This window comes from Tubulanus polymorphus, chromosome 6, assembly GCF_964204645.1.
Source record: "Tubulanus polymorphus chromosome 6, tnTubPoly1.2, whole genome shotgun sequence".
NCBI classification, from domain to species: Eukaryota; Metazoa; Nemertea; class Palaeonemertea; order Tubulaniformes; family Tubulanidae; genus Tubulanus; species Tubulanus polymorphus.
The window spans coordinates 3,379,298-3,404,248 of NC_134030.1; the positions used below are offsets into that span (position 1 = coordinate 3,379,298).

General features: G+C 37.5%; 2 protein-coding genes and 1 long non-coding RNA gene across 7 annotated transcripts; 2 read left to right on the forward strand and 1 right to left on the reverse strand.

Moving 5' to 3' along the window:
* The first annotated feature begins 490 nt into the window (after positions 1–490).
* LOC141907353 (uncharacterized) lies at positions 491–6,336 on the forward strand. Of its 5 annotated transcripts, none has more exons than XR_012619474.1 (7): positions 491–542; positions 1,739–2,332; positions 3,109–3,268; positions 3,351–3,482; positions 3,564–3,725; positions 3,813–3,924; positions 4,228–6,336. It is a non-coding gene; the product is annotated as an uncharacterized LOC141907353 (long non-coding RNA). The 5 variants fall into 5 exon arrangements; XR_012619473.1 differs by having other exon boundaries at positions 529–664; XR_012619476.1 differs by lacking the exon at positions 491–542 and having other exon boundaries at positions 1,055–2,332; positions 4,228–4,624; positions 5,791–6,336.
* A 554-nt stretch (positions 6,337–6,890) lies between these two features.
* LOC141906943 (speckle targeted PIP5K1A-regulated poly(A) polymerase-like) lies at positions 6,891–14,585 on the forward strand. Its single transcript, XM_074796443.1, has 9 exons — positions 6,891–7,475; positions 8,088–8,275; positions 8,814–9,038; positions 9,475–9,699; positions 10,064–10,317; positions 11,001–11,227; positions 11,981–12,070; positions 12,545–12,684; positions 13,269–14,585. The coding sequence occupies exons 1-9, from the start codon at positions 7,433–7,435 to the stop codon at positions 14,346–14,348; spliced, it is 2,472 nt and encodes an 823-aa protein (XP_074652544.1). The 5' UTR covers positions 6,891–7,432; the 3' UTR covers positions 14,349–14,585.
* Positions 14,586–15,545: 960 nt separating this feature from the next.
* On the reverse strand, positions 15,546–23,884 carry LOC141907426 (cytochrome P450 20A1-like). Its single transcript, XM_074797064.1, has 11 exons — positions 23,728–23,884; positions 21,079–21,128; positions 20,582–20,751; positions 20,064–20,209; positions 18,894–19,058; positions 18,576–18,660; positions 17,791–18,015; positions 17,350–17,470; positions 17,034–17,142; positions 16,304–16,368; positions 15,546–15,872 (listed from the first exon to the last, which is right to left on the reverse strand). The coding sequence occupies exons 1-11, from the start codon at positions 23,800–23,802 to the stop codon at positions 15,590–15,592; spliced, it is 1,494 nt and encodes a 497-aa protein (XP_074653165.1). The 5' UTR covers positions 23,803–23,884; the 3' UTR covers positions 15,546–15,589.
* Positions 23,885–24,951: the final 1,067 nt, after the last annotated feature.

Below are 24,951 nucleotides of genomic sequence, written 5' to 3' on the forward strand. Positions count from 1 at the left end.
GCGTCACAGGCCCCGGGGCTTGTCACGCCATATCCGACATTGCGTCACAAGCCACGAGTAAAATACAGACTGTATTAACTACAAGCGAAACGAAGATATATGTTTGCGTCGATCGAACCACGTTTTAGAGTCCATCCTGGATACACGACGTGTAAAACCTGGATGACCTGGAGATTATATAATTCTAGTATTCCAATGGGAAATTAATTTCTATTCTATTCTTACCAAAATGACCCGGCCGCTGCGAAGAAACAAAGTATCATTTTGTTTAGCCTTGAACTTGGAATTATGTATGTCACCACTGTCTTCGGGGAAGCTATGCATTTATGAGAAATAAAGTTAGAGGTTTTCATCAATGAATGTTAACGTTTTATTTCTTCGATTTCAATAAATTATTCTATAATTTAAGAAAGAAAAAAACAGGCGGCGGCTAAATTAGGAGGGTAGCTGTTGGGAATCAAGCAATTTATTTTTATGGCCTTAAGTTCCACGATTGTTCAGCTGGCTACTGGCGCGTGTTCAACGCGGCAGTCGAGCCTAAGGTAACTCCATTCAACAATAAAGAGACACAATTGCGGTTTTTCAGAGTTTGTTGATATCATTAACACGCGCTATTGATCACAATTGTAATACGTCACCGGCTGACCACGGTGTATAAGCATAGGCGAGCTCATTCACCTCCGCTCTCTCACACTGTGCAGACATGCATCCGTGGATTCTCCTGGCGATCATGATCCTTGCGATCTTCGCTGCGCTCCTGTTCCTGCTTCCTGAGGAACGACGTCTTTATGTTTTATGTGTTACTGTTCGTCTCCGTACTGTCCTGTACTGTTCCGTGTTAATTAATCCGTTCTATTTTTCAGGGTCTAATCCGTTTTATTTTTCAGGGCCGATTTCTCTGTCGAATTTAAATGTTTGCTGGAACAAAACTAATGTGCGAAAGCGCCAGCTCTCCATCGCCGGTCACTTGTCGAGGATGACAGACAAAAAGTCGATCAGGAAATGGCTGCCCTCTACATGCCCTCATATGGAACACGAAAACCAGGATGATGAGGCCTCACTGCCCCCGCCTATCTACAAAGTGTGCTGAGTGATGTTAATGATGGGCATATCTGCAGGATTGCGCGGGATACAAATGGAGCGGTTATACTGGATTGTCACGCTACTAGCATTCATTGGTCCTTGTGACCGCCCGGATGAGGGATGATTCTACTGTCACGCTCTTTGTTTCTGGTATTCTGAGTCGGCTGAGGGATGATTCTACTGTCACGCTCTTTGATTTCTAGTTTGAGTGCTAGTTTTCATTGTGTCCTTGTGACAACCTCGGTCAGTGGATGAAGTCTCTTGTCGGCTTGTGAGTGCTAGTTTCATTGAGTCCTTGTGACTACCTCGGTCAGTGGATGAAGTCTCTTGTCACGCTTTTGAGTGCTAGTTGAGATCCTGAATCTCAACCCGGTCAAGCTGGTTGTACTGCGCTATTTGTGTTTCGAGCAATTTTACAGGTGTGTCAGTTACTGACGTCGCCCAGTACATCATGCAGTTAGATGGGGAATGTGAGGCGTTGTCATTCTGGTTTTCGTGTTCTGTGTGAGGGCGTGTAGAGGGCAGTATATTCCTGGCTGGCTCATTGTCTGGTGTTCTCGGCAAGTGACCGGCGACGGAGAGCTGAAAAGCTTTCGAACATTAGTTTTGTTCCGTACCAGGTTTTCATCGCTCTACTCTTTTTTTTTCATTTCAGGACTCCAGAGAAGTTGAAGAAGAAGATGCTAGAAGGCGACTACAGAAGATGCCGAAAAAAATACTGAACTCGGCAATCTTGAAAGTTAAGTTGATACCCATGTAAATTAGGATTAATGATGAAGAAATGTGTGACTACAAAATGTTTTTCTTTTTCTCAATTTCAGCTTCGACGAAACCCAAGAAGACAAAGAAGTACTTCGATTCCGAAAAAAATGATGTAAAAATCTACCGAAAATCACACAACTATATCTGTACTTCGATTTCGAAAAAAAAAAAATTAGACAAAATTATCTCCAACCTTGTAAACTTTTGGACTGCATGAAAAAAAAGACAAAATATTGTAAAATTATTGAAAAAAATTATGTAAAATCGACCGACGATCACACAACTATATCTGTACATAGCTTCCCGCCTGTTTCGCTCCTGGCAGGTGTGTCACGATCGTAAGGGACACCAACTCAAAAAGTCGAACGAGAGCTCATCAACTAAGATCTGCCGATTAGAGAACAGTGCACAGAAGGCACCAATTTGGATGAAACTCAACCAACCAACTTAGGAGATCCTCCGATAATGAACCCAGCCATCGTAAAAGGTAATTTGATATTTGATACGAACTTAGAACCTTTTAACCGATACTGAACCCAGCAAACTTGAAATGTAAGTTGATTTTTGGGGAATCGTAGGTTTGCCTATGCAAATGGTCTGGAGAAGCAGTTTCATTGAAAATGAATAGAGTACCGGTGTGTCAACAAGGCACAAACATTGGCTGTTGAACCAATAGTGTTGATTTTTGGTCTTGGTTTGGCTTATGATGAGTTCTCGAGCCCACAAAAATTTCATAGTGATCAAGTTATTTTTAGGGGACTTATTCTTGAAAAACACGTAAAAACCCTGCTTTTTAGCGCTAAGTAATGGCACGTTTTCATATATGAGAATTTGCATACTTTGAATTGAAATATATAAAAGTTCAATCCTTCGTGGAAGTGTTGCCGTTTTTTGTGCGACTCATCTCGATGTACTTTTCGACCTACGGGTTCTCACTTTATAAACCCTCTAAATTTTCTCGCTTCTATTTATCTGAGTTGACCTCATCACCTGAGCTACATTGAATGTGATTGGCTGTTTGTTGGATATTCCGGGAACTTCTGATGTAATTGGGAAAGCCCATTGGGAAAACCCAATGTGGAACCCAAAACAAAATGGCGAGCATTTCATTCGACTAGGTATTGTATGTTCGCTTATAATTTGTTCGGTGTTACGAATATAACCGAGTAGGCTATTCTAGGTTTATTATTTATGGAAATTATTATGATATATTCTAAATGAAATATTTTGTCATTACAGGATATCTTCTTTTAATCATTGCAGCTAAATTTCAACTATAAGAAAAAAACCCAGCTTGAGATCGACTACTCGTCCAAAATTGACCAACTGGAACAGTGCACAGATGAGGCCAACTAGAATCCAACTTATTAACCAACAAACTTAAGATGATCCACGCCGATAAACACCCAAGCAATCATAAAAGGTAACTTGATATACATGAAATTATTTCGATTAATTCTAAATGAAATATTTTGTCATTACAGGATATCTTCTAATCATTGCAGCTAAATTTCAACTATAAGAAAAAACCCAGCTTGAGATCAACTACTCGTCCAAAATCGACCAACTGGAACAGTGCACAGATGAGGCCAACTAACTAACAAACTAATAGGATAATCGCCGATAACCAAGCAAAGGTAACTTGATATACATGAAATTATTTCGATAAATTCTAAATGAAATATTTTTTCATTACAGGATATCTTTGTTCATTTCAGCTAAATCCTATCTATATGAAACTGCCCAGCTTTAAATCAATGACTCATCAAATATCTACAGATAAGCTCCGCCCACTGACCAATCCAAGCTTGAATCAAATGCATCAACCAATCGCATCAACCAATTGTTCTAACCGATACTGAACCCAGCAAACTTGAAATGTAAGTTGATTTTTTATAGAAATTATTATGATAAATTCTAAATGAAATATTTTGTCATTACAGGATATCTTCTTTTAATCATTGCAGCTGAATTTTAACTATAAGAAAGAGCCTAGCTTGAGATCAACTACTCGTCCAAAATCTACAAACTGGAATGGTGCACAGAAAAGGCCAGAACTGAACCCAGCAATCTTTAAAGGTAAGTTGATATAGGCCTACATGAAATTACCTGTATATAGAAATTCCAGTCCTCATATGAATATCATTTCATAAGGCTATCATCAAAATCTTTTTAACGGTCACATGGCTGAACTTTTATCTTCACTAGTCTTAAACAATGATGAACTAGTCCCTACTACTGCAATTAATTATTGGGGTTTAAATCAGCAATTGACGTCAATGAATTTTACTTTGTGAAAAACAGGGTGGCTTGTAATTTGAAATGACATGTAAATTATGATAAATCTGTCTGAAATGTTTTGCGGTCGTCACTTTGTTTCAGCCAAACTACATCTCGGAAAAATTGGCCTGAAGAAGACACTCACAAGTAGATGAATACTGATCGACCCATTTGCTGATGAAAACTGCAGAAGCCCAGATGAAAAGTTGAGGAACCAGCAACGGATTCATCACTCAATGATGGATTCTTCTACAATAGGCGGTTGATTTCTATAAAACACTAAATATCAGGTGCAGCAGAGACAATAGTGAATCTTATAAACACTGATTCAAGCGACAAAGCTAATGGATTATCTCATAAACACTGATTCAGGATAAACACTGTTTTAAAAGCAGCAAAGACAATAGTGTATATTATTAGGAGCAGCATAGATAATAGTGCATGTTATTAACACTGAAATCCAGGAGCGGCGAAGACAATAGCGGACTTCTGTAGTAAAGTATTGATTCTTTGCTTGTCACCTTTTTCAAACCAGTCTGATTGATGATATAGTGTTTTCGAGGAAACTATTTGATAATGTTTATGCAATGTGAGAGTCAAATAAAAGCTAAGCTCCATTAATTCAAGATATTGGTCTTCGATCCATGGTTGATAGATAAGTCAAGTTGAGTTAGTCACTAGGGGTAAATGGACGTTTTGAGTGCCTAGTTTTGACTCGTAGGTCGGTTGAGTTAACTCCTAAACTGAGATATGTTTTCAACATGAATTGTGAGTTTAATCTTCCAACTTACCATAGTTAAACATAGTCAACTGTGGCTATTTGTCAGTGTAGATATCACATACTTAGGAACATAATGTTTAGTTAGACCAGTGTTGATGTACAAATATTAACTATTGAATTTGCTGAATTGTAGATGTACTAAGTCCTTTCAACTAGCCGCGCTCAATCACTGCTGTGACTGTTAATTGTTATACTGTCTAAAATCTGGTAAATTGATTAGTTACCGATTTTACGTTGATCTTTTCAAAGCTGGAAGAAAAAACGTCAGAATACTTAGTTTGTAATGTCAAGGTGTATGGAAATCTTGTTGTACATTTTCATCATTCATGTTGAAACTTTTCAGTTGTTAGGTTTTAAAGCAACAATTTCACTTTGGTGCTTTTCAGTGGTTCATGAAATACTGATTTAATTAAGGGCCTGTCGAAAATAGCAGCAGTTTCTTGATAGCTTTAGGATACAATGCTAATCGGTCAATTGTCTTAGCTTTGTTTTGATTATCGGTTTAACCACATCTGTGTGGTCCCTCATCTGGACTCGGAAGAATTTCTGATCTTTATATAGAGTTGTATTTATATCAAGTTGCATAATATAATTAAGATGTTACTGTAGCTTTGTCAGTTAAACCATATTTGTTTAAAGATACTCGATTTATCTTGAATTGTCACAAGAAAAACCTTTATAATAGTTTGTCGGGTTTGATCTAAGGAATAAATGCCACTTGACCGTGGGGCAAGCATATATGTAGTATCACTTGACCCTCAAAAATCAACCTGTCCTACATGAACAGTGTGATTGTGACACATTCATCCCTACATAGAGTGGACAACTTTTTCACTGTGGTGCTTTTCGATCAGTGGTTCATAAAATACTATTTTTTTATTAAGGTCCTTATGGAAAATAGAGGAGCAGTCTCCTGATAAATGAGGATATATGAAGTGTTAATAAGTAGATGGTGCCAGCTGTATTCAAATTGACAGGTGAACAATTTTATCTTGTTGATTGCATACAAGAGGATACCTCCAAAATACTTTGTATTAAATGTAACATGTGAGAAAATAACCAATTTGATCATGTCTGAGCAAAGGTGGCAAAACTCTAGTTATCTTGTAAAATAAAGTTGATGAAAATTAAATCAAAGAATGTTTAGTTAATCATAAGCTTTCCAGTTTGAATTTGTGTTTTTATATATTATATTGGAGACTTTTTTTGCACTTCCTCGAGTACATAAATACCTGTCATTTAGGTATAATTATTGTTGTGGGGATAAAACGACGTGTTCATGTCAATCGTTCATAAAACACTATAAAGGCCCTAATCGAATATAGTTGAGCTTTTTCTTGATAATTAAATGTCATTTGAAAAGTTGACATGATAGGTTCATATTTCATAAAATATAACAAAGTGTCGGTTATATTGACCTCATGAATTGTCAAATTTACCAAGTGATTATTTCACCAAGAACCTTAGTGTCTGATGTACCACAGTTGATTACACTAGGATCGAAGAGCGACGGAGATCACAGGTGGAGACAACCACTGCCAGTGCTGGGTGAAGTGATTATATGATTCAATGGCAAAACCAATACAACTTTGCACATTACACCGGGCCCGTTGACAGTTGTTGACGGAAAAAGTCGCACGATTCGAAATAATCTATTAAAAACAAACCACAACGTTTCGACTGTTGACTAACGGTCATCATCGGGTGGAATGACAAGAAAACGGAAGTTACGTAGCATATAAACTGACAGGACATAAACAAAAGCAGTGTCCAGAATAAATGTTAACAGAAGTGACAAATGAAAACAACCATGGGTACCGGTACCGTAGAAACCACAAAATATGAACAGTTCAGGATGAATACAAATTATGTAATGGGGGGGGGGGGAGTAGAAGAGGAAGGAGAAAGCAGTGTGACACAGTGACATTAACCAATATCTAGTAGAGATCGTGTTGATGATATCTCTAGATAATAATTGATTATGTGGCCGGAGATGGTAGATAAGTTGGATTTCGAAAGATTTACAAACAAGAGCTGATTCTTGTGTCTTATGGATGTCTTTACTCCACCCGGACTTGGGGTCATTTAAAACTAATGGTTCAAAGGAAAGTGGCTCCAATGTACGTGATCATGGATCCTTAGGTCTGGGGTCCTTGACAAGTCAATTGAATGACAGAAAACAACAGGCCCTTCAGAAAACTACCACACACTGGCCTATGATATATCTAAAATAACTCCGGGACTGAAACGTGTAATTCGTAAGTCGTATAACGTAAGTCGTAAATCGTAAGTCGCAATGTATTGAAGGAAATGTAATTCGTAAAACGTAACTCGTAAATCGTAACTCGTACGTCGTATGAGGAATTTCATCTTTGATATGTGTTATCCTACTTTTGGTCAGCAATAGACTCTTAGACGGTTTTGGTCGATATTTAGAGCAACCGAGGGCAGCACCTCTCGGTAACCCGGAAATGCGGAACTGATTCCTACCTAATAATATATCCCGCCAGTACGGAATCTGAAATCATGGATTTTTACTGTGATTTGTGTAACATAACTGTTAACTCTGGTAGGTCAGATTGTGGGTCTTTATTTATTCTATACTTAAAATGATCATTCTATAGGCCTATTCGATAAAACTCAATCTCACACGGTAGAGTCACTCGGGTCGTACTAAACACCGTCAGGAACCGTCAGACACCTTGTCTAACCATTCGATTCATTGCTATAGTTGCGAAAAACGGTTTTGATCGAGTAGATTTTTAGATTCTTCTTGAACTTTCTGCCAACTCGGAAAATCTGGCGTCTTGAAAAAATTTGTTCTCAAGGCAAATGAATTTCCACAGGTTTTTTGCCCAATTACTGAGTCGAATTTGCGCAGTAGTGTTCAGTAGTGTTGATTGTACAATAGGCCTAAAATATTGTAGGCCTAATTCATTTCCTGATGGTGTTATTAGTATAACCCGTGAGTTCCTGACAGGGTCTGACGGTTCCTGACAGGTCCTGATGGTGTTAATAGTATGACCGCTCGCGTGGACAGAGTCTCAAATTCAATTCATTCAAAATCAAAATTACTTCATTACACCTTATAGCATATCACGGTGTACACCGTAATAATAAAGACTTCGGTCTACTCTACAAAAATCCTCATAATCATCTTTTGTCTTTTTTTTTTAATCAGAAGCGATTATGGAGACTCATATTCGTGGAAAGAAACATCAGAAAAATGTCGAACGTTCGATACAAACAGCAGAACGTTCCGTGTACGTCAGGGGTTTCCCGAAAGGTCACAACGCCGATATCATTCTGGAGCGTTATTTCGAGAAATTCGGAACAATCGAAGAAATCGTCGTCGAGGCAACGAATCAGGTAAAATATACGCAATGGTTTCAGGGGGTACGAGTCGAGCGGGGTACAGGTTCCAAGCTAAAGGGTCCAGGGTGAAGGATTGACGGGTACAGAGTCAATTGATCTTTACCGGCATAAACTGACTTTTAAACTGTAATCATCAGGACCCAGTTCCACAGTTGTGAGTTAGAGTTAACTCTGAGTTAAACTTAGTTCATTTTCAATGAGTTAACTTTAGAAATAAGATAAAAACCCACTATCTACGGATTAAAAGAATTTAAAAAACAAGAATTTATTTATTCAATCTAAAACATAGAATACACGACGTTTTGATCTCACCCTAGAGATCATCGTCAGGTGTATGTAACGTCGTGTATTCTATATATTTTAGATTGAATAAATAAATTCTTGTTTTTAAATTCTTTTAATCTATAGATAGTCGGTTTTTATCTTGTTATCCGTTCACCGTGTTTGAGTGTGGTTATCGTTCTATTAACTTTAGAGTTGAATCTTAACTCGGAACTGTGGAAATGGACCCAGGTTTTTTTTCTATTTTCAGAATTTTGCTCTAGTTCAGTATAAGAATCTCGGATCAGCGTGCACGGCTCTGCAGCAGAAACGACATTACATCGGCAATCATCAGCTGGTGCTCATGCCGAAAAAATCGACATCGTCGCACGTAGATCGACTCGGTCTGACGAAAAACCCTTCACATTCGGAAGCGAAACAAAAACCGCAGATTGAAGATACAACGTTGAACAGTAGATTGATTAACGCGGATAGTGTAGGTTTTTTTCCATATGGTATGACCCCTTGTATACCAGGAACCTGAATCAGACCCTGTTTTAACTGTTACAGTTAAATAAAGGGATGGACAGCTTGGCATCTTAGCCCAGTTGTTTAGTGCACAAGTATTGCAGGTATCTCAGCGTCTATATAGGTTATAATCAGTTTTTAGGCCCCCAGTAGGTAGATGGTTCCAACAGTGAAGCAACCGTATAAGCAAATAGTGCATTTATTAATCGGTAAAAAACGGGGCTTGAATTTGGGCGAATCTGACCCACAGCAATACTATCATAGATTACATACAGGGACTCTTTTGAAACCTACAACATTTTTTGATTTAAAATTTGCTGCAGGAAATTATCAATTCCGCATCAAATCGAGATTCAAATTATCATCAAAATTTTTATGAAACGGATTGATTATGTATTTTGTAGGTGAACGATCAGTTCGGAATACTGGTGTCGGAGTTGGCGTTACCGGCTGATAATTTAGAACTACGACAGATTGTTGTCGATATGTTACAGGGATTGTTCGTTCAGTATTTTCCCGGTTGTCAGGTTGTCTCGTACGGTTCCACGGCGACCGGTCTCGGTTTCGTCGGATGCGACATGGACGTATTCCTCGATCTGAAACTCTATAAAGCCGTACGCATTGAAGAGGTACCGTAAACGTTCTAAAAATTTACGGGAGTTATCCCACAATAATTCAGTCAAAAATGTAAAGTTCTCGAGTAAAAGGTTTGAGCAACCTTTCAGATGTAGACTTAATTGAGAATGAAGTAGTTCACAATCAGAAGCAGCTTTTTTATTCCCAGAGCACAAATATCAAACAGTGAATAAGAGGGATCAGCTGCGAGATATCTCTTAGTGACAATGATGGCTGAACTGGAACTATAATGAGATAACTTGTAATGAAACAAACAGATGGCAGAGCATCTCACAGTTCATAGACACTAGAATTGATAATGGGTTTGTAGTTGAAAACGGATAATTCTGAGTTGCGGTTTTAACTGTTATTTTTCAGGCAGCTCAAATCCCGATAAACTTCCCGTATATGAAACACATTCCGGCGTTTCGAGATATGAAACGAGGTTATATGACTCGCGAAGAGCTGGCAAATATTTCACGTATCGATCAAGCGAGATTGATCAGTAAAATACTAGTGACCGTTGGTAAAGGAATCACCGACGTATTGACGATACCGAGCGTTCGCTGTCCTATTGTCAGATTCGTTCATCAACCGACTTCGCAGAGAATCGATCTATCATTTAAAAGCAGGTTAGTCATGAGTCCCTATTGGTTTCCATAGACAAGTGGCTGTCCAATATCAATAGTAGACAAAAACCCACAATAAAAAGAAAAACTATCTGGTAGCTTAACGTTTCAACTCAATTCTATGAGCCATTTTCAAAAACAGTTTTTGAAAATGGCTCATAGAACCTGCCGGGTTTTTGTCTACTATGAGTCCCTATGACTCCTTGATTCCTTAAAAACCCCCGCTAGATGGAATATGTTTTCAAAGGTGCTTGTAACTCATTTCATTATGGAGCAAAATGCCCAAAACTCCTTTGAAATATCTTCAATTTTGAGAAATAGGCAGTTAGAAATTTTCAAGTTTGTAGTTGTGCAGTAGATTATGCCTTATTACTGATGATCAGTAATCATTGATGAAGCGCTTTGAATCGGTGTTGTAACGATAATTTAGAAAAAATATCACAGTCAGAAAGAAAATGAATCCGAAATGTTTTCCTTGTTTCGACTAAATTCTTATAGTCATCGTCTGTATTCGTGAAGATGATTATTAGGATCAAGTCTAGTTATTGAAATCTCTAACTAAAAGGAGCCTTTTTCGTCGTGTGTCTTGGAAAGAAATTTTTTCATGCACCTGACACAGATTCAGGGAGTTTTGTGTTTATAACATAGAAAACTCACTGTGTTAAACATCGTATTTTTTTTTCCAGGTTAGCCGTGAAGAATAGTCAATTGATCAAGTTATACTGCGTTCTAGATGCGCGTTTTAAACAGTTAGCGTTCGCTATTCGTTACTGGGCTCGGCGTCAGAATCTTCTCGGCAATATGAACGCTGGCTGGAAACTGACCAATTACGCTCTTACGTTAATGCTCGTGTTTTATCTACAAGACGCTCAAGTTCTTCCTACGGTGAAGTTTTTGAGAGATTATGCAGAAGGTATGCAAACTCAATTTCAAATTTTTAAAGTTTAACTATGGAGTCAACCGGCAACTTAATAGAACCGCCTGCAGAGTTTATTGTGGCCTTTGTTTACGGTTGACTAGAATGTCTGAGCACAAATTATGTCTGATTCAACTAAATGTAAGTCAGGGACGGATCCAAGGGCAGCCTTTGAGAGAAGCAAAAAGAAATGAAAAGGGCATACATACTGATAAAGGGAAGTTAAGTATCCACGTAGCCAAAACAAGGTCGTGTACGACAACCAACCTTCGTTCAATTCCACTTCTTGCATCATCGCGATTTTCATGAAAAACTGCGGACACTTATCGGGTCTGGAAAATTTGAAATTTCAGTGCATTTTCTAGGCATTTAGGGGACGTAATAAGAAGAATATAGCTAAATCTTACGCTGCATACTGCTGTCTTATTAGTTATGGGTGGAAAAGTGCCTTGGAAAATTTTGCCATTATATCTTCAAAAGGGCACAATGAAAATTGTGAAGGCAGCACGTGCGCCTTGAGGTCCTGTCCGAATCAACCTCTCGATGTCTTTTCGAAAAGTTATTGGTGGAGAATATAATTTGAACATCAGGGAAATCGACATATCAAAAACATTGTCCCCAATATCCGAAGATTGTAGACTTTCGTGTTTGACTGCATTGTAAAACATCCAGTTAAATGTTTCGGTTTATGTGTTATTCTTCAATTCAGTGCTATTTTTACTCAAACGAATGAATCGGTGATATTTTTAGATGATGACATTCTAGAAATTGACGGTTGGGATTGTTCGTTTACTTCGAATGTAGACAATATACTGCCATCAGGAAATACTATGTCATTAGGTAAGAAAGCTGTCGGTTAACTATCCAGGTCTCAGTCTCTGAAGAGCTTACTATTCACATTTGGTATCCCAAACTAGCTATACCAGCGTTTAACATTCCGAAACACCAGCTATTGCCACTAGATGGCGCGACGAGCACTCAGTCTTCTGTCAAAATCAGTTCATTATCGATAAACTTCGAACTGAATTTTAAGACTACCGAATCCATGCATTATCACAGGACCAAATATATATCAAATTCATTTTTCTTCCCACTGAATGATAGGTACAGTTTTCATTAAGAGAAATAAGAAAAGTTAATTCAATTTTTAACTAACATATGTGAGAAAATGGACATGGAAGACCAAGTAACTACCAACAAGCCTCGCTTGCCATAAGTGGAATCCTTGATTGTCCCAATTGCATTGGCAGTATCCTATCCTGTTGCGAATTTCTTGTTCGAAAATAACTGATCTATTTTTTTTTTGTTTTGTAGAGGAATTATTGATCGGTTTTTTCAAGTTCTACAGTGAGTTTGATTTTCATAATTTCCTTATTTGTCCACGAGATGGATTAATGATTCCAGTCAGTAAAATACCACATCAACTGCCGTCACGAGCCGCTCAGAATTTCAAAGTAAGTATTTGTTATTCATTTCATTTTCTGTCAGTGGGAATATATGATTCGAAATAGATTCATTTCTGTGAATAGAATCTACATCGAATTGTACAGAATCTAAGGGTAATAGAACGATTGAAGCTTAGATATATGACCAGTCTAAGCTCATTTTGGTTTGATTACCAATCCAACGATTAAGACTGGTCAAAGGTTTAGTTCTTTAGCAAAGTTAACAACCAGGACCCAGTTCCACAGTTCTGTGTTACGATTTAACTCAAGAGTTAACAAATTGAAAATTAACTAATTTTAACTCAGAGTTAATCCTAACTCACAACTGTGGAACTAGGTCCTGAAGACAAGTTGGTTATAGAACAATTCTACAACCAATCTAAAAGCTAAAGACAAGTCTAAACTCATTTTAGTTCTATAGCCGATCTAACAACTGAAAATTATACTTAAAAAACTTAAGACCATTTGGTCATGTTTGGGTCCTGAGTTTTGTTTATACTTTCAGCTATCAAATTAGAAATATTCCATCATATTTTCTGATAATCACTGAATATTTGCGTTTAGTGACTGTTGTTTATAATTATTATTTGTAGGTCGGACCGATCAATATTCAGGATCCGTTCGCTCTCGATCACAACACGGCTCAAAACGTGAACGATCGAATGAGGAACCTCGTCTATCATCACTGCACGACCGCGCATAAAGACTGTCTCAGCGCCGAATTCCAGAAACCGGTCGTGAATGGTGACAAACTGTGGGGTCTGCGACTTCTATTCGTCGAGAGCGAACCCCTCACCGAGGTACACAAACCTCAACAGACGCACGGTAAATCGAACGAACACGCGTTCAATATCGCGATGATGCCCGATAAGTGTCCGCAGTTTTTCATGAAAATCGCGATGATGCAAGAAGTGGAATTGAACGAAGGTTGGTTGTCGTACACGACGGTCGCCATTAAACTATTACTCGAAAAAGTGTTCATGATAAAGTGTCGCACGTTGCGTTGTGAAACATCGCCCGATATCCCCGTCGAAATAGACATCAAAATCGATAATCCGGTTACCGATAAAACATCTAGTGGCACCGCAGCGGCGCGTAAAACAGCTGCGGGAGCTACCAAACGGGTAGCTGATGATTCAGATGCGCAAATAGCGAAAAAAGCGAAAATTGATGACGCAGCAGACTGTTCTGGTAGCGCGAGTTCTTCCGAAACGACGGCAGCGCAGGAAATATCAGAAGCTCCTCACAACTCATCGGCCGGTCCGTACGAAGATGGCGAGATCATTCCTTACGCGGAGTTGATGGAACCCGAGTTCGACGATCTAACGCCCGCCGAGGAATCTCAATGGACGGCGCGCAAAGACGCGCAGATGGCGCTTCAGTGTCGTTTGTCGCATAGAATTTGGCAAGATCGTAAAAATTCGGCGAGACGCATCAATCGTAAACAATACGATCCGCTGTCGCTAGAGGCAAAAATCACGAAATTAATCCGTGAAAGCGGTGAATGTGAATTACGACAGTGTATGCAGTTTATAGTGGAAATCAGTTATAATATTGACCCGTGTAGCGTGCTCGTTGTATTCCGTTTAGAAACACCCGAATGCAAGGGAGATTTCAACACGTTTCAGGCGTTTATGAAGCAAATGATTCCTAAACTTCTCACTCTCATGTAAAAAAAAGTGAAATATCGCTGTAAATAGAAACCAACCTCGCTTAATGACTGTAGCTGTGACTAATCTCGGACAACGATTAAATTGTTTGTTGATTTGATATAAAATCTAGCACTCTGAATGAAAAGTAGAGTCCGATAGTCCTATAGGAATAACGGATACTGAGTACTGAGATACTTAAGTATTCCTGACGATGACTATAAGGATAATTTCAAAATGTTGAATAAACCACTACCAATACTACTACTACTACTACTACTACTACTACTACTACTACTACTACTACTACTACTACTACTACTACTACTACTACTACTACTACTACTACTACTAGCTCATGGAAACATTTCTCTGTCTCTCATTCTTAGTGTGCAGGGATTTTATATCATCTTTCAACACCAAGAGTGTTTCATCAAAGGTTATTTCTGATTTCCTCTAGTCTTATTTGTTCTGATATTTTGTTCAGATTCTACTTGATTTACACGGTTTCTTTCCATTCCAGTTTGTATGAATTAGGCGAGGTTTTCTACTTCACTGAAATTTTACGCTAGTACATTTTGTAATGCTGCTTCTTGTTTAGAGCAAAACAGGAATTTTTTTAGGGTTTATGTTTTTGTCTTAATTACTGATTTACGAAATAATTAGGTAGAACTTTATTAGAAATAGTGAAAGAATTGTTATAAACTGAATGGATATTTTCACAACCACATATTTCTCGATTGATATTACACAGGTAAAATTCTACTTCGGCAATGTACTTACAATCAACATATTCAATATAATGCTGATTCTTGATGTATCTTGCAAATTTGTTCAAGTTTTTTTTTTGTGAGAAATAAAGGAGATGTATTTGATAATTGATGTGATCATTGTCATTCATGTTTATATTTGAATTGAACAGCAGTGAGGAGGGGATCATTTACAAACTTTTCGACGAGAGATTTCATCTTTAGCGTTATTGCTTTAGAACGTGAACTAAAGATGAACGACCAATTCTCAACTAAATTGTTGTTTGTTTGTTTTTTCTCTCCTTCAATCTCTGTGTATATAGCCGGTCATACGCTTTCTGTGAAATCAATTTGAACTTGAACTTGAGAACCGTTATGATACTGTGACCTTTAGATTCAACTCACTCAAATGTAGAACATGTTTAGTAACATCATATTTAGTTAGTACATCATATAAAAATTATAAGTCTATTCTGATAGTTATCTTGATTAAATGAAACATACTAATTGTCTTTTTTACAAAAATTCATTATGATTTCGCAAATTTTCGTCGCGTGGAATGAAATAGCAGAGAATATCCTGGTTGGGATGAGTAACGAACCCGTACTCCGGTCGGATATCGTCAGCGTTTTCCGACAACTCGAGTTTGAATGTACGTAGAATCACAGTCAGAAATGTGATCATATTCGCCATCGCTAAACGATAACCGGGACACATTCGTTTTCCGAAACCGAACGGAGAAAATGATAACTTCGGACGTTTGGCTGATAATGCGGGGCAGAATCGCGTCGGGTCGTATCTGAATTTGATGGAAAAACAATAACGTTAGAATGATATAGGCTTTTCAAAATGATAGGGTATTTGTTCAAATGGGTTCGTTGAAGTCTGCAGAAGAGTGCAGAGTCAGTAACTTTAAAGGTATCTTCTAAATGTTTCTGCGATACAAGCTACTGTACACGTCAAAGACGAGTCCCTTTGGTATTATTAGTGAATAGTTCTCAGCCACACCTGACAAGTCATCACTACTAAGTGGCACCACACGTGTCGTAAGAAAAGGCACTGATATCAAGGTCCAGTGGCTAGAATTATTCGAGGCAAGGTTTAGCTTCACCTCGACTGGGATTGAAATTTTTGCCCACGTTTGCCTTTTGGTCGACTGTGACACATTTTACTTGTAACTTCATAACACTGATAGAATATGGATACTTAGATTTTTAATACAATACTCACTCATCTGGCGAGGGCCAAACATCTCCATGTTTGAACGACGAGCCAAGCGCATAGAACAATGGTGTCTACAAAAAATGTTTCGAAAACAATTTTTTTTCATTTCTTGAAATTATAGAGCTAAGCGGCCACGAAGTACCATTTAGCGTCATTACCATTTTTGGCGGCCTATTCAATAGGTATTTGTCAGTTAAGGAGGTATGTGCGAAATTTAAAATGTGATTAGCCACATGCCTTGGTAAAGAGATAAGTCTTGAAAGAAGTTTCAAAACAATTTAAGTTTCATTGCATTTAAAATCATTAGGCAAGGCGATCTAAAGTCTAGGACCACAGAGAATCCCACGCTGATACAACGAGAAAGATGGTGTCCGAAAAGTTTCATTTAAGCTAATAATTCATTGATTCGACGTTTCGACTGCAACCTAATAGTCATCTATTTGAAATGTTGAATTAATAAATAATTAGCTTATAGGAAACTTTTCGGACTTAATAGTTCTCGTTATATCAGTGTGGGATTCTCTATACGTTGTCACAACACGGACAATGCGTTGCATTGCTTATCCTAGGAACACATACTATGTAAAAGATCTAAAACCGAACATGAAAATAACAATGATTGATACAAGAAGATTCTAGTTGATGTCTAGGGACAGAGCTTGATTAGAAATCGACCGGTTTACTTCAATATCCTCAATAGACAAACAAGAATTACGAACGGAAACAAATAATTCACCTTTTCAGGAATACTGTAACCTCCTAGCGTGTTCTTAGCATTATACCGACCACAAAATGGTACAACACATGCGCACCTGAGTGTCTCTTCAACTATCCACTTTATATAACTGAAAAACATTTCATTACGTTTCAAGTTCATCGTAGAAATCAATATGTAATATTCAGAGGCTAACGTCAATTAGTAATGAATGTTTATAAAACGCTTACAATGCGAAAAGGCCTCAGAAAAACATTTATGATTGGTCAAATTGACAACTCACAGCTTTTTAGATTATACGTATTAAAAGATGAAATAGGTGATCGAAGCTTGATACCTGAGACTATCGATATTATGTGGAGTAACTGGGTCTTGTTGAATGTTGTCTATAATTGAGTTGTACGCTTTTCCTTGAATTTCTGGATACTTTGCGAGGTAAAACAAACTAAATGCAATCGCTAGAAAAAGAGAGAGAAATAGATAAAAAGTCGTGTTGAACTCGGAGTGGTGAGCAACGGAAATACTACTTGATAAACTGGGCTCCGTCACTGCTACCATTTATGTTCCAGAATCCAGTTCCACAGTTCTGAGATCTTAATCGCAGTAAACTCTAATGAACTGATTTCGATGTTCCGAGTTGATTCATCACTGTAGAACTGGATCTAGAGACGACAAACCAGATGTATACATATGATCGTCAGTGATTCATTAGCAACACCCGGTTTTACAGAACTGACAGGAGATGATATATTTCTGAATTCTATATTGAGATTCTTACTATTTGAGGAAGTTGATATACTGGAAATGAGGAAATTCAAAGCTTCGTCGTAAACTGTTTCCGTTTTAGAGCACGTGACTATTAACTGATCAATCAGCAGTCGTCTATGGTCCCGATGGTGATCACATGATGACGATGATGATGATGACGATAATGACGTATTGTGATGCGATGATGTGCGGTGAACTACGATACTATCAACGATTTTCCGTAGTTTTTTACAAGCTGAAAATAAACATTTAACCTATATAATTGTGGGTAACTTTATATAGGGTATCTCTGGACCCAGTTCCACAGTTGTGTGGGTTTAATTTGTATCTGGATCCACTTCCACAGTTGTGTGGGTTTGATGTGTATCTGCATCCACTTCCACAGTTGTGTGGGCTTAAGTTGACTTTTTGACCCACTACCATACAGTTAAGGGTTTCATCGACTTACAGATGTGTGGAATCAATTTGACTTAAGGCCCGCTTTCATAGTTAAGGGTTCCATTGGTTTTAGATCCATGTTTAATTGGTAATGACGCTATAAATTCTGCCGTTTTAGAAATCGAGCAAATTCTCGTAATTCTCGGCCTGCCCGAAAAACTTATGTACAAAATACCGCAATTGGGATCAAAGTTACGTTGTTATTCGCCAACGTCTAGAATTCAGTAATTTTTGCTGCCGCTGTTCTCATTTTCACTTCGTCAAGTATCAACCCTCAGAGATTACGCTCGGTATGAATACATTTGACGTTAGGATTTATCCAGGTTTTTACAGTCCCTCAGCTGCAGTGATTAATACCTAGTTGAAAGTTTTGATAATGTAGACTTTCCGGCGGAGGCATCAAGGACGGATGTTGCATCCAAATCTGAATGTCTTCAAATATCTAAAAAGAAATATGTATATACGATCTACACAATTCATACCCCCTGAGGTCGCATGCAAGGATACGATACGAATTCAGAAAAGAAATTCTTTACTGAAATAAAATCTCAGGTTGCGTTTTTTGTCTGAATATTTTGTAATTTCATCCATCCATCCATTTTCTTTATAAAACTTTCAAAACGCCAAGAAAAAATCAAAATGAAATAGAACATCTTTCTTAAAAGTTTGCCATACCTTTTTGTAGGTCTCGTTAAAATCGTGAATTTGCTCGTCGGATAGAAAATCAGCGCCGAAAAGCGCCATGGACATCGTCTTGAATACCGTCGGGTTAATAATCGACGTCACAGACACTGGCCGACCAGCGCTGCCAATCAGCGATCGCGCAGCTTCAGCGACATTCTAGGAAATAAATCAGTCTGACCAATCAAATAAATCAAGGACTCTTTATAAATTAAAATTAAAATTCGTTTTGGAGTCCATCGTTAAATCCTTCATCATATTCCATTCATATTTCGAGAATATGTGAAAAATTGATAAATCTATTTAGAAATTAAGCGAAGGAAATTCCTTAATCGTGTTTACATAATATTTCAGATGATGTGAAAAATTGTGTTTGCTTGTCTTCAAAGTTGGTTAACGTCAATGGTGACGAGTGGCACTTGATACTCTCAAACTTATATATACTCAGAGTGCACACTGAGTGCAAATAGATTCCTGGTTTGAAATGATTACGGAGTATAATATTATGCAGTAGACTAGACTATATGAATACTTATTACGAATTTAAATAATTCGATCAAGTTTAAGTAGATAATTCAGAAATTTGAGAAATTAAAATTCTAAATTCAAACATAACACATTGGATTTCTATTCCACAGAGTGTCTCATAGCTCCATCGCTACAAGTTTTAATTGATTCAGAATTAGAATTTGTCAAACTATCTAAACCCTCTGTTTCGTACCAGGCAAATGTGATGGGTTTGTAAGTGACACCCCAACAAATAAGAAATTAACATAACTATGGGATGAGAGCCAAAAACTGTTAATATGAAAAATCTCAATTCCAGTGGGGGCCGTGTTAAATAACCTGGATTCAAATCAGGTACTGTAAAGGTTAACTTATTTCATTAAGAATACAAGCTTTCTCTGATGCACAGAAGCTTCTTCCTCGGGCAAATGGGCATAATTTACCTGATAAAAGTTACTATGCACCTAAGCTTTATTTCTGATAAAATGAAGTTAATTCGCGAAGTACATACCAGCCTTTTACGTCAATTTTCATTGTCTGTAATTTGTATAATGATGTATCTTGTAACTGGCTTTTGCTCTTCGCAAATTTGTAAATTTTGTGAGCGATAAATCTATCTATCTATCTACGTTTGTGAAACATTTAAATTATCAATACCTTATTGATTATATATAGACTGTTGTTGACAGATTCCTGGTTGAAACAGCGATCATAGGCCGCTCTTCTCCTCTGCGCTTCAATTCCATTTACATTTACTAACATATTACGTCCGAATAATATTTCCATAAATCCGTAAATTTCTCCTGAAATCATATATAACAGTTTGTATCAAAGACTTCTACATTTGTTCTTTTATCTTTAAGTAATACTGCAAAAATGACGTCTTCGTGTATTTCGATTAGGATTTTCAAGGTAGAATGTGTGTATCTATTTTAGAATTAGTAAGGAAATGAAACGTGACGTAAGCATGCTAATGTATTAGTTCAGGGTTGAATGCGCTACTACAGTACGTGACTGCGAGCATCAGTAAGCGATTATCCATTACCAATGTGTGAATTTGCAAGAATAGCAATAATCGAATAAATGTCGGAGGCCGGGGGCCGGGTCCAGGCAGCTGAGCAGATTGTCCGGGATCGAGCGCATGAAACGACAAGAATCAAGAGAATGGCACTCACGTGGTCTATCGTAACCGGGTATTTGTTCCTGAAACAGGTCAGACGATGCTATGCTACACACAAGCTTTTCTCCGAACCAAAACGAAAATATCGCTCCGAACTTTTTATGATTCGATAAGAGAAATTCGTGTATACTTCCAGCGTTTTGTATATCTGGTAAATTTCCGTATCTGAAAGCATACACTAACATGAAAGCACATATTAATACTGAAATATCGATGTAACGGATTCAAAGGAGAATTTCAGTTGTAAAACCGCTGAGACTTTGGTAGAATTTTAACCGCTTTGCGATGAGGTGAAATTCCAATTTTCGCAAAAGTAAAAAAACGAAATTACAGAACGCGTTCTCTAACGAGAGACCAAAAAATCACCGGGCCTTTTAGATTTTTTTTATTTTAGTTTATTCTACTTTTTGGACTTTAAAAGTTTTAAATAGTGGGTTTTATTTATATGTATAGCCGCTGATACTGCTGGCACAGAGGGGGATGCTGACTTACTTCTTGTGAGATGGTTTCAGACCTGGAGGTAATCGATGGCGTTTCCAGAGCTAAAAATAATACAAATATCGGAAGCATTTCAGAATTATGCAAAAAAACCGGCGTGCGTCATTCAACGTGATTTTTATATCGTCGTGAACCAGTTCGCGGACGAAGGTGAAGTCGACATTATCAAAAAGTACACAACCAGATTTTGCTATAAAAAGAACAGCGTTCGGCGCTCGAGGTGATTAGTTAAGTGAACTAGATTCGGGACATGAATAATAAATCTGCCGTGATCTGGTTTCGCGATAGCGAGCCGGTAATTGACGATGACAAACACGCAGACAGACGCCCGGAGCAACGAACGTCATTTAATAACGACGACTATATTCAGGTTTGTCAGCTTTATAATCGAGGTGCATCAATACGAAAAGAAGCAACCGACAGATTTATAAAATTTCTGGAAATAATAATTTAGATCGCAAAATCTGTTTATAAAAGCGGTAAAGAAGATTTGATTCGTAGATAATTACTCGTAGCTGTGATTTCGTGATTTCAGCCATTTCATTCGCTGAAAACAATAACTAAGACCAAACCCCGAATTTCACGATGAACTACCGCAATGTTACACCAATGTTTGATTGCATCATATGCATGTCATTCTGTAGCTCATCGGGCGGAGCTGCAGCACAGTAGTTCGACTCCTACATGGAGAATATCATCCGTGAAAGCTACGTGGTTATAAACACGAAAGTTTGGAGAGTCCGTGATTGAACGAGGTGTCTTGATTAATGAGGGATCACTCCTTTAAGGGTCGTGAACGTGTATGACCTTGCTGATTTTGAGGTCAAGATGGTCGCCATTTGAAACTCTAGACTATAAAGCGTGTTGAATGTTTACTTTCTTTTATATTTGATTAACGAGTACAGATAATCATTAAATAGTTTATACACGGAACACAGCACTGGTGACACTAATGACCAGTTCAAAATACACACAGTTGTATGAAATCATGTTGATGAAATCTATCAAATCTATAGACTTACAGAAATCTTTTATTACGGTGTGACAAACAGCGAAATGAACGATTGTCTGAGAATTTTGTCTGTCTGGAACATGACAAATAAAGATTAAATATCATATCATTGACTCAAAACTGACTTCACAAACCTGACTTGTTAAATATGGACTGAAATATGAATGAAATATGGATGAAATTATTGAATAATCCGTAAATACGTTGGTTTAGAGGGAACTTTTTTGTCGATTGTTTTTTTTTCAGTAATCTCCAATGAGGACTGAATCGTCTATATTCAATGCTAAAATTTAATTTTCATTTGTTCATTTATCAAAATATGTATATTTCTTTTATCTATTACACAAGCTTTTCGAATGTGTAACCTACAAACATATGGGTTTATCCATGACTTATATTAGTAGAAGAAGAACCAAACTCATAGGTGGAGAACAGATAATCCTGACGATAATCTCTAGCGTGAGATCGAAACGTCGTATCTTTTTGATCAATTTTCGATTCCGTATTTTAAGAATTCCAATCTGTTTATAGCAGGTTTTTATCTTATTATTTATGACTTGTATTTTGCCTGGAGCAGCAAGAGATTTCATGTTATGTAAACCGTATAGAAAAAACATATGCATATAAGTTTATGAAAAAAAATCTAGTATATAAAAACGCCAGCCTAAGACTCATTGACGTCAGTAATAAGTAACACAACAAATATGTGATTTAAAGCATATTCCTATTTTAATTAAACGAATGGATCATACGTATAGAAAATTGCTCAAATCCATTGCGGCTGATATAAATCCGTGTGACTTGACAATTATTCAGTATAGTTTTTCCATTTTAGACAAATGACAGATGTGTCAATTTGTGTCAATTGCACGCATTCTTAATCAAAACGCGTCACCTTTTTCCAAAGCAGCCTCTTTCAGGCTTATACGAGACATTAACTTAGTATGCATGTTAATCAATTTAAGTGCATATTTACAGGCAGGGCTGTATATATTCATATCCGCAATATGAAATTCTAATTAGATTTTCTATTGAATGTACCATCAGTTCGACAGTATAATATCGTTGTAGGTTCAACGATCGTCAATTTACGTAAACAACTGTTTAAGTGCAATTCAGTTTTTTTTCTTATCGATCGAATAACCTGACCCTTTGTTAATCATGATTATAATCTGTACATAATTATATCACCTCTAAGCTCTGTACTCAAAATAAAATCGATGTTAAGCGGGGCCAGTTGCACAATCGTGACTTAATGTGGTCTTAAATCTTAAGACCGGTTGTTAGATTGGCTATAGAACTAAGTTGGTATTAGACTGGTCTTAAGTCTAAGCCATGACTATGCAACCGGCCCCAGCAGAGCTCAGTGTTCAGTCATGGCTTAAGTGGACTTAAAAATTGAAAACAATGTGTAATTTTTATATCAATACATCGACATCGCAATAAGAGGAATAGTGGGCGGAGGTCTACAATATGGTACGCGCAACATCGATTATGTCATTGTGAAAGAAAAAATTTGTGCCAGACATTTGAGTCAACTAACACATTTCGATTAGAGAGGAAATAATGAAAATTAACGACACACTACAGCGATGATTGAAAAGGTGAATTTAACGAATATTATCTCTTACCTTTTGAATAGAAGTGTAGAGCAACGTGACAGCACCAACGATAGCCGCTAATATCGAGATAAACAGATAAGCCATTTAGATAATAACAGTAAACACAATATACTGTACAACGAACCAGAGAGCCGAGAGTGTCCTTTAAATAGGAAAATAGGAGTAACTGTTCTGGTAACGAAACAAACTTCAATCTGATTCAAATTAAATCGCGCACGATGTATTAACACGGCACACGCGGTGTGACTAAACATTTAACGCTAGTTTCGCGTATTCGAACCCGACCGAGTACTGCTAAACACGCTCGAGAAGCCAATCGCCGAGAGATGTGTACTGATGTAAACGTTATAGTATTTATTCCCTTTCCGCACTTGCACGTTCAAATTTAACCTTATACTCATTAATTACCATTCATATTTTGGAAAGTCCGCTTTCCTGTTGTATATACACTAGTACATCCCCGTAGCCGATTATTATTCTTAATTCAGTTCGCACACGAATTAAATATCGGTCGATGAGCCCGCGTGGTCGTTCGATTATCTCAAGTTCCACCGCGGAATAGGTTTTTATCTAGGCCCTACTGTATTTGTTTTTTTTTTTGGTAGGTAAACACCTGCGACAGACAGACAGACAGACAGACGGGGACGTGTTGTTGAACGTTCCGACGACACAGTAGTGTTCCATATACGAATCAATGTTCACGAACACGCGTCCTCAAACTGCGACTTTGAAAAAATCCTGCAATCATGAATAGGCGACCAGTGTGAGTTCAATAACCGTTTGAAACATATAAAGAAACACTAAGCGATATTTTCGTTCGATTTTTTAATCTTACTTTTACACAAAAGTCCCGAATGAGCGCTCTATTTACTCAAAAGAATTGATTGTCCGCTTTAGAATATATCTATTCGTAGTCCATGGTTTAACGAACTTTTGATCATTCACAGTGATTATAAACTGAACATAAACGGCACAAGGTTGGCGACTGTACTCCAAAACTGGCATATTTCCATTTTTGTGTCAAAGCTTTCCACGTATATATCAGCGATTAATGACGTTTTTTTTATATTTAATGATATAGTTGAATTTTATGTAGGCGCATTTTATCCTAAAACTGTGTCGGCTGAGACTAGTGACATATTGTACGACAAAATAAACTCGTTCTACGACGAGCGCTTGTGTACAGCGTGTGTGTGTGACATTCATTATTTGAATAATGTCCCTTTTTTCGTA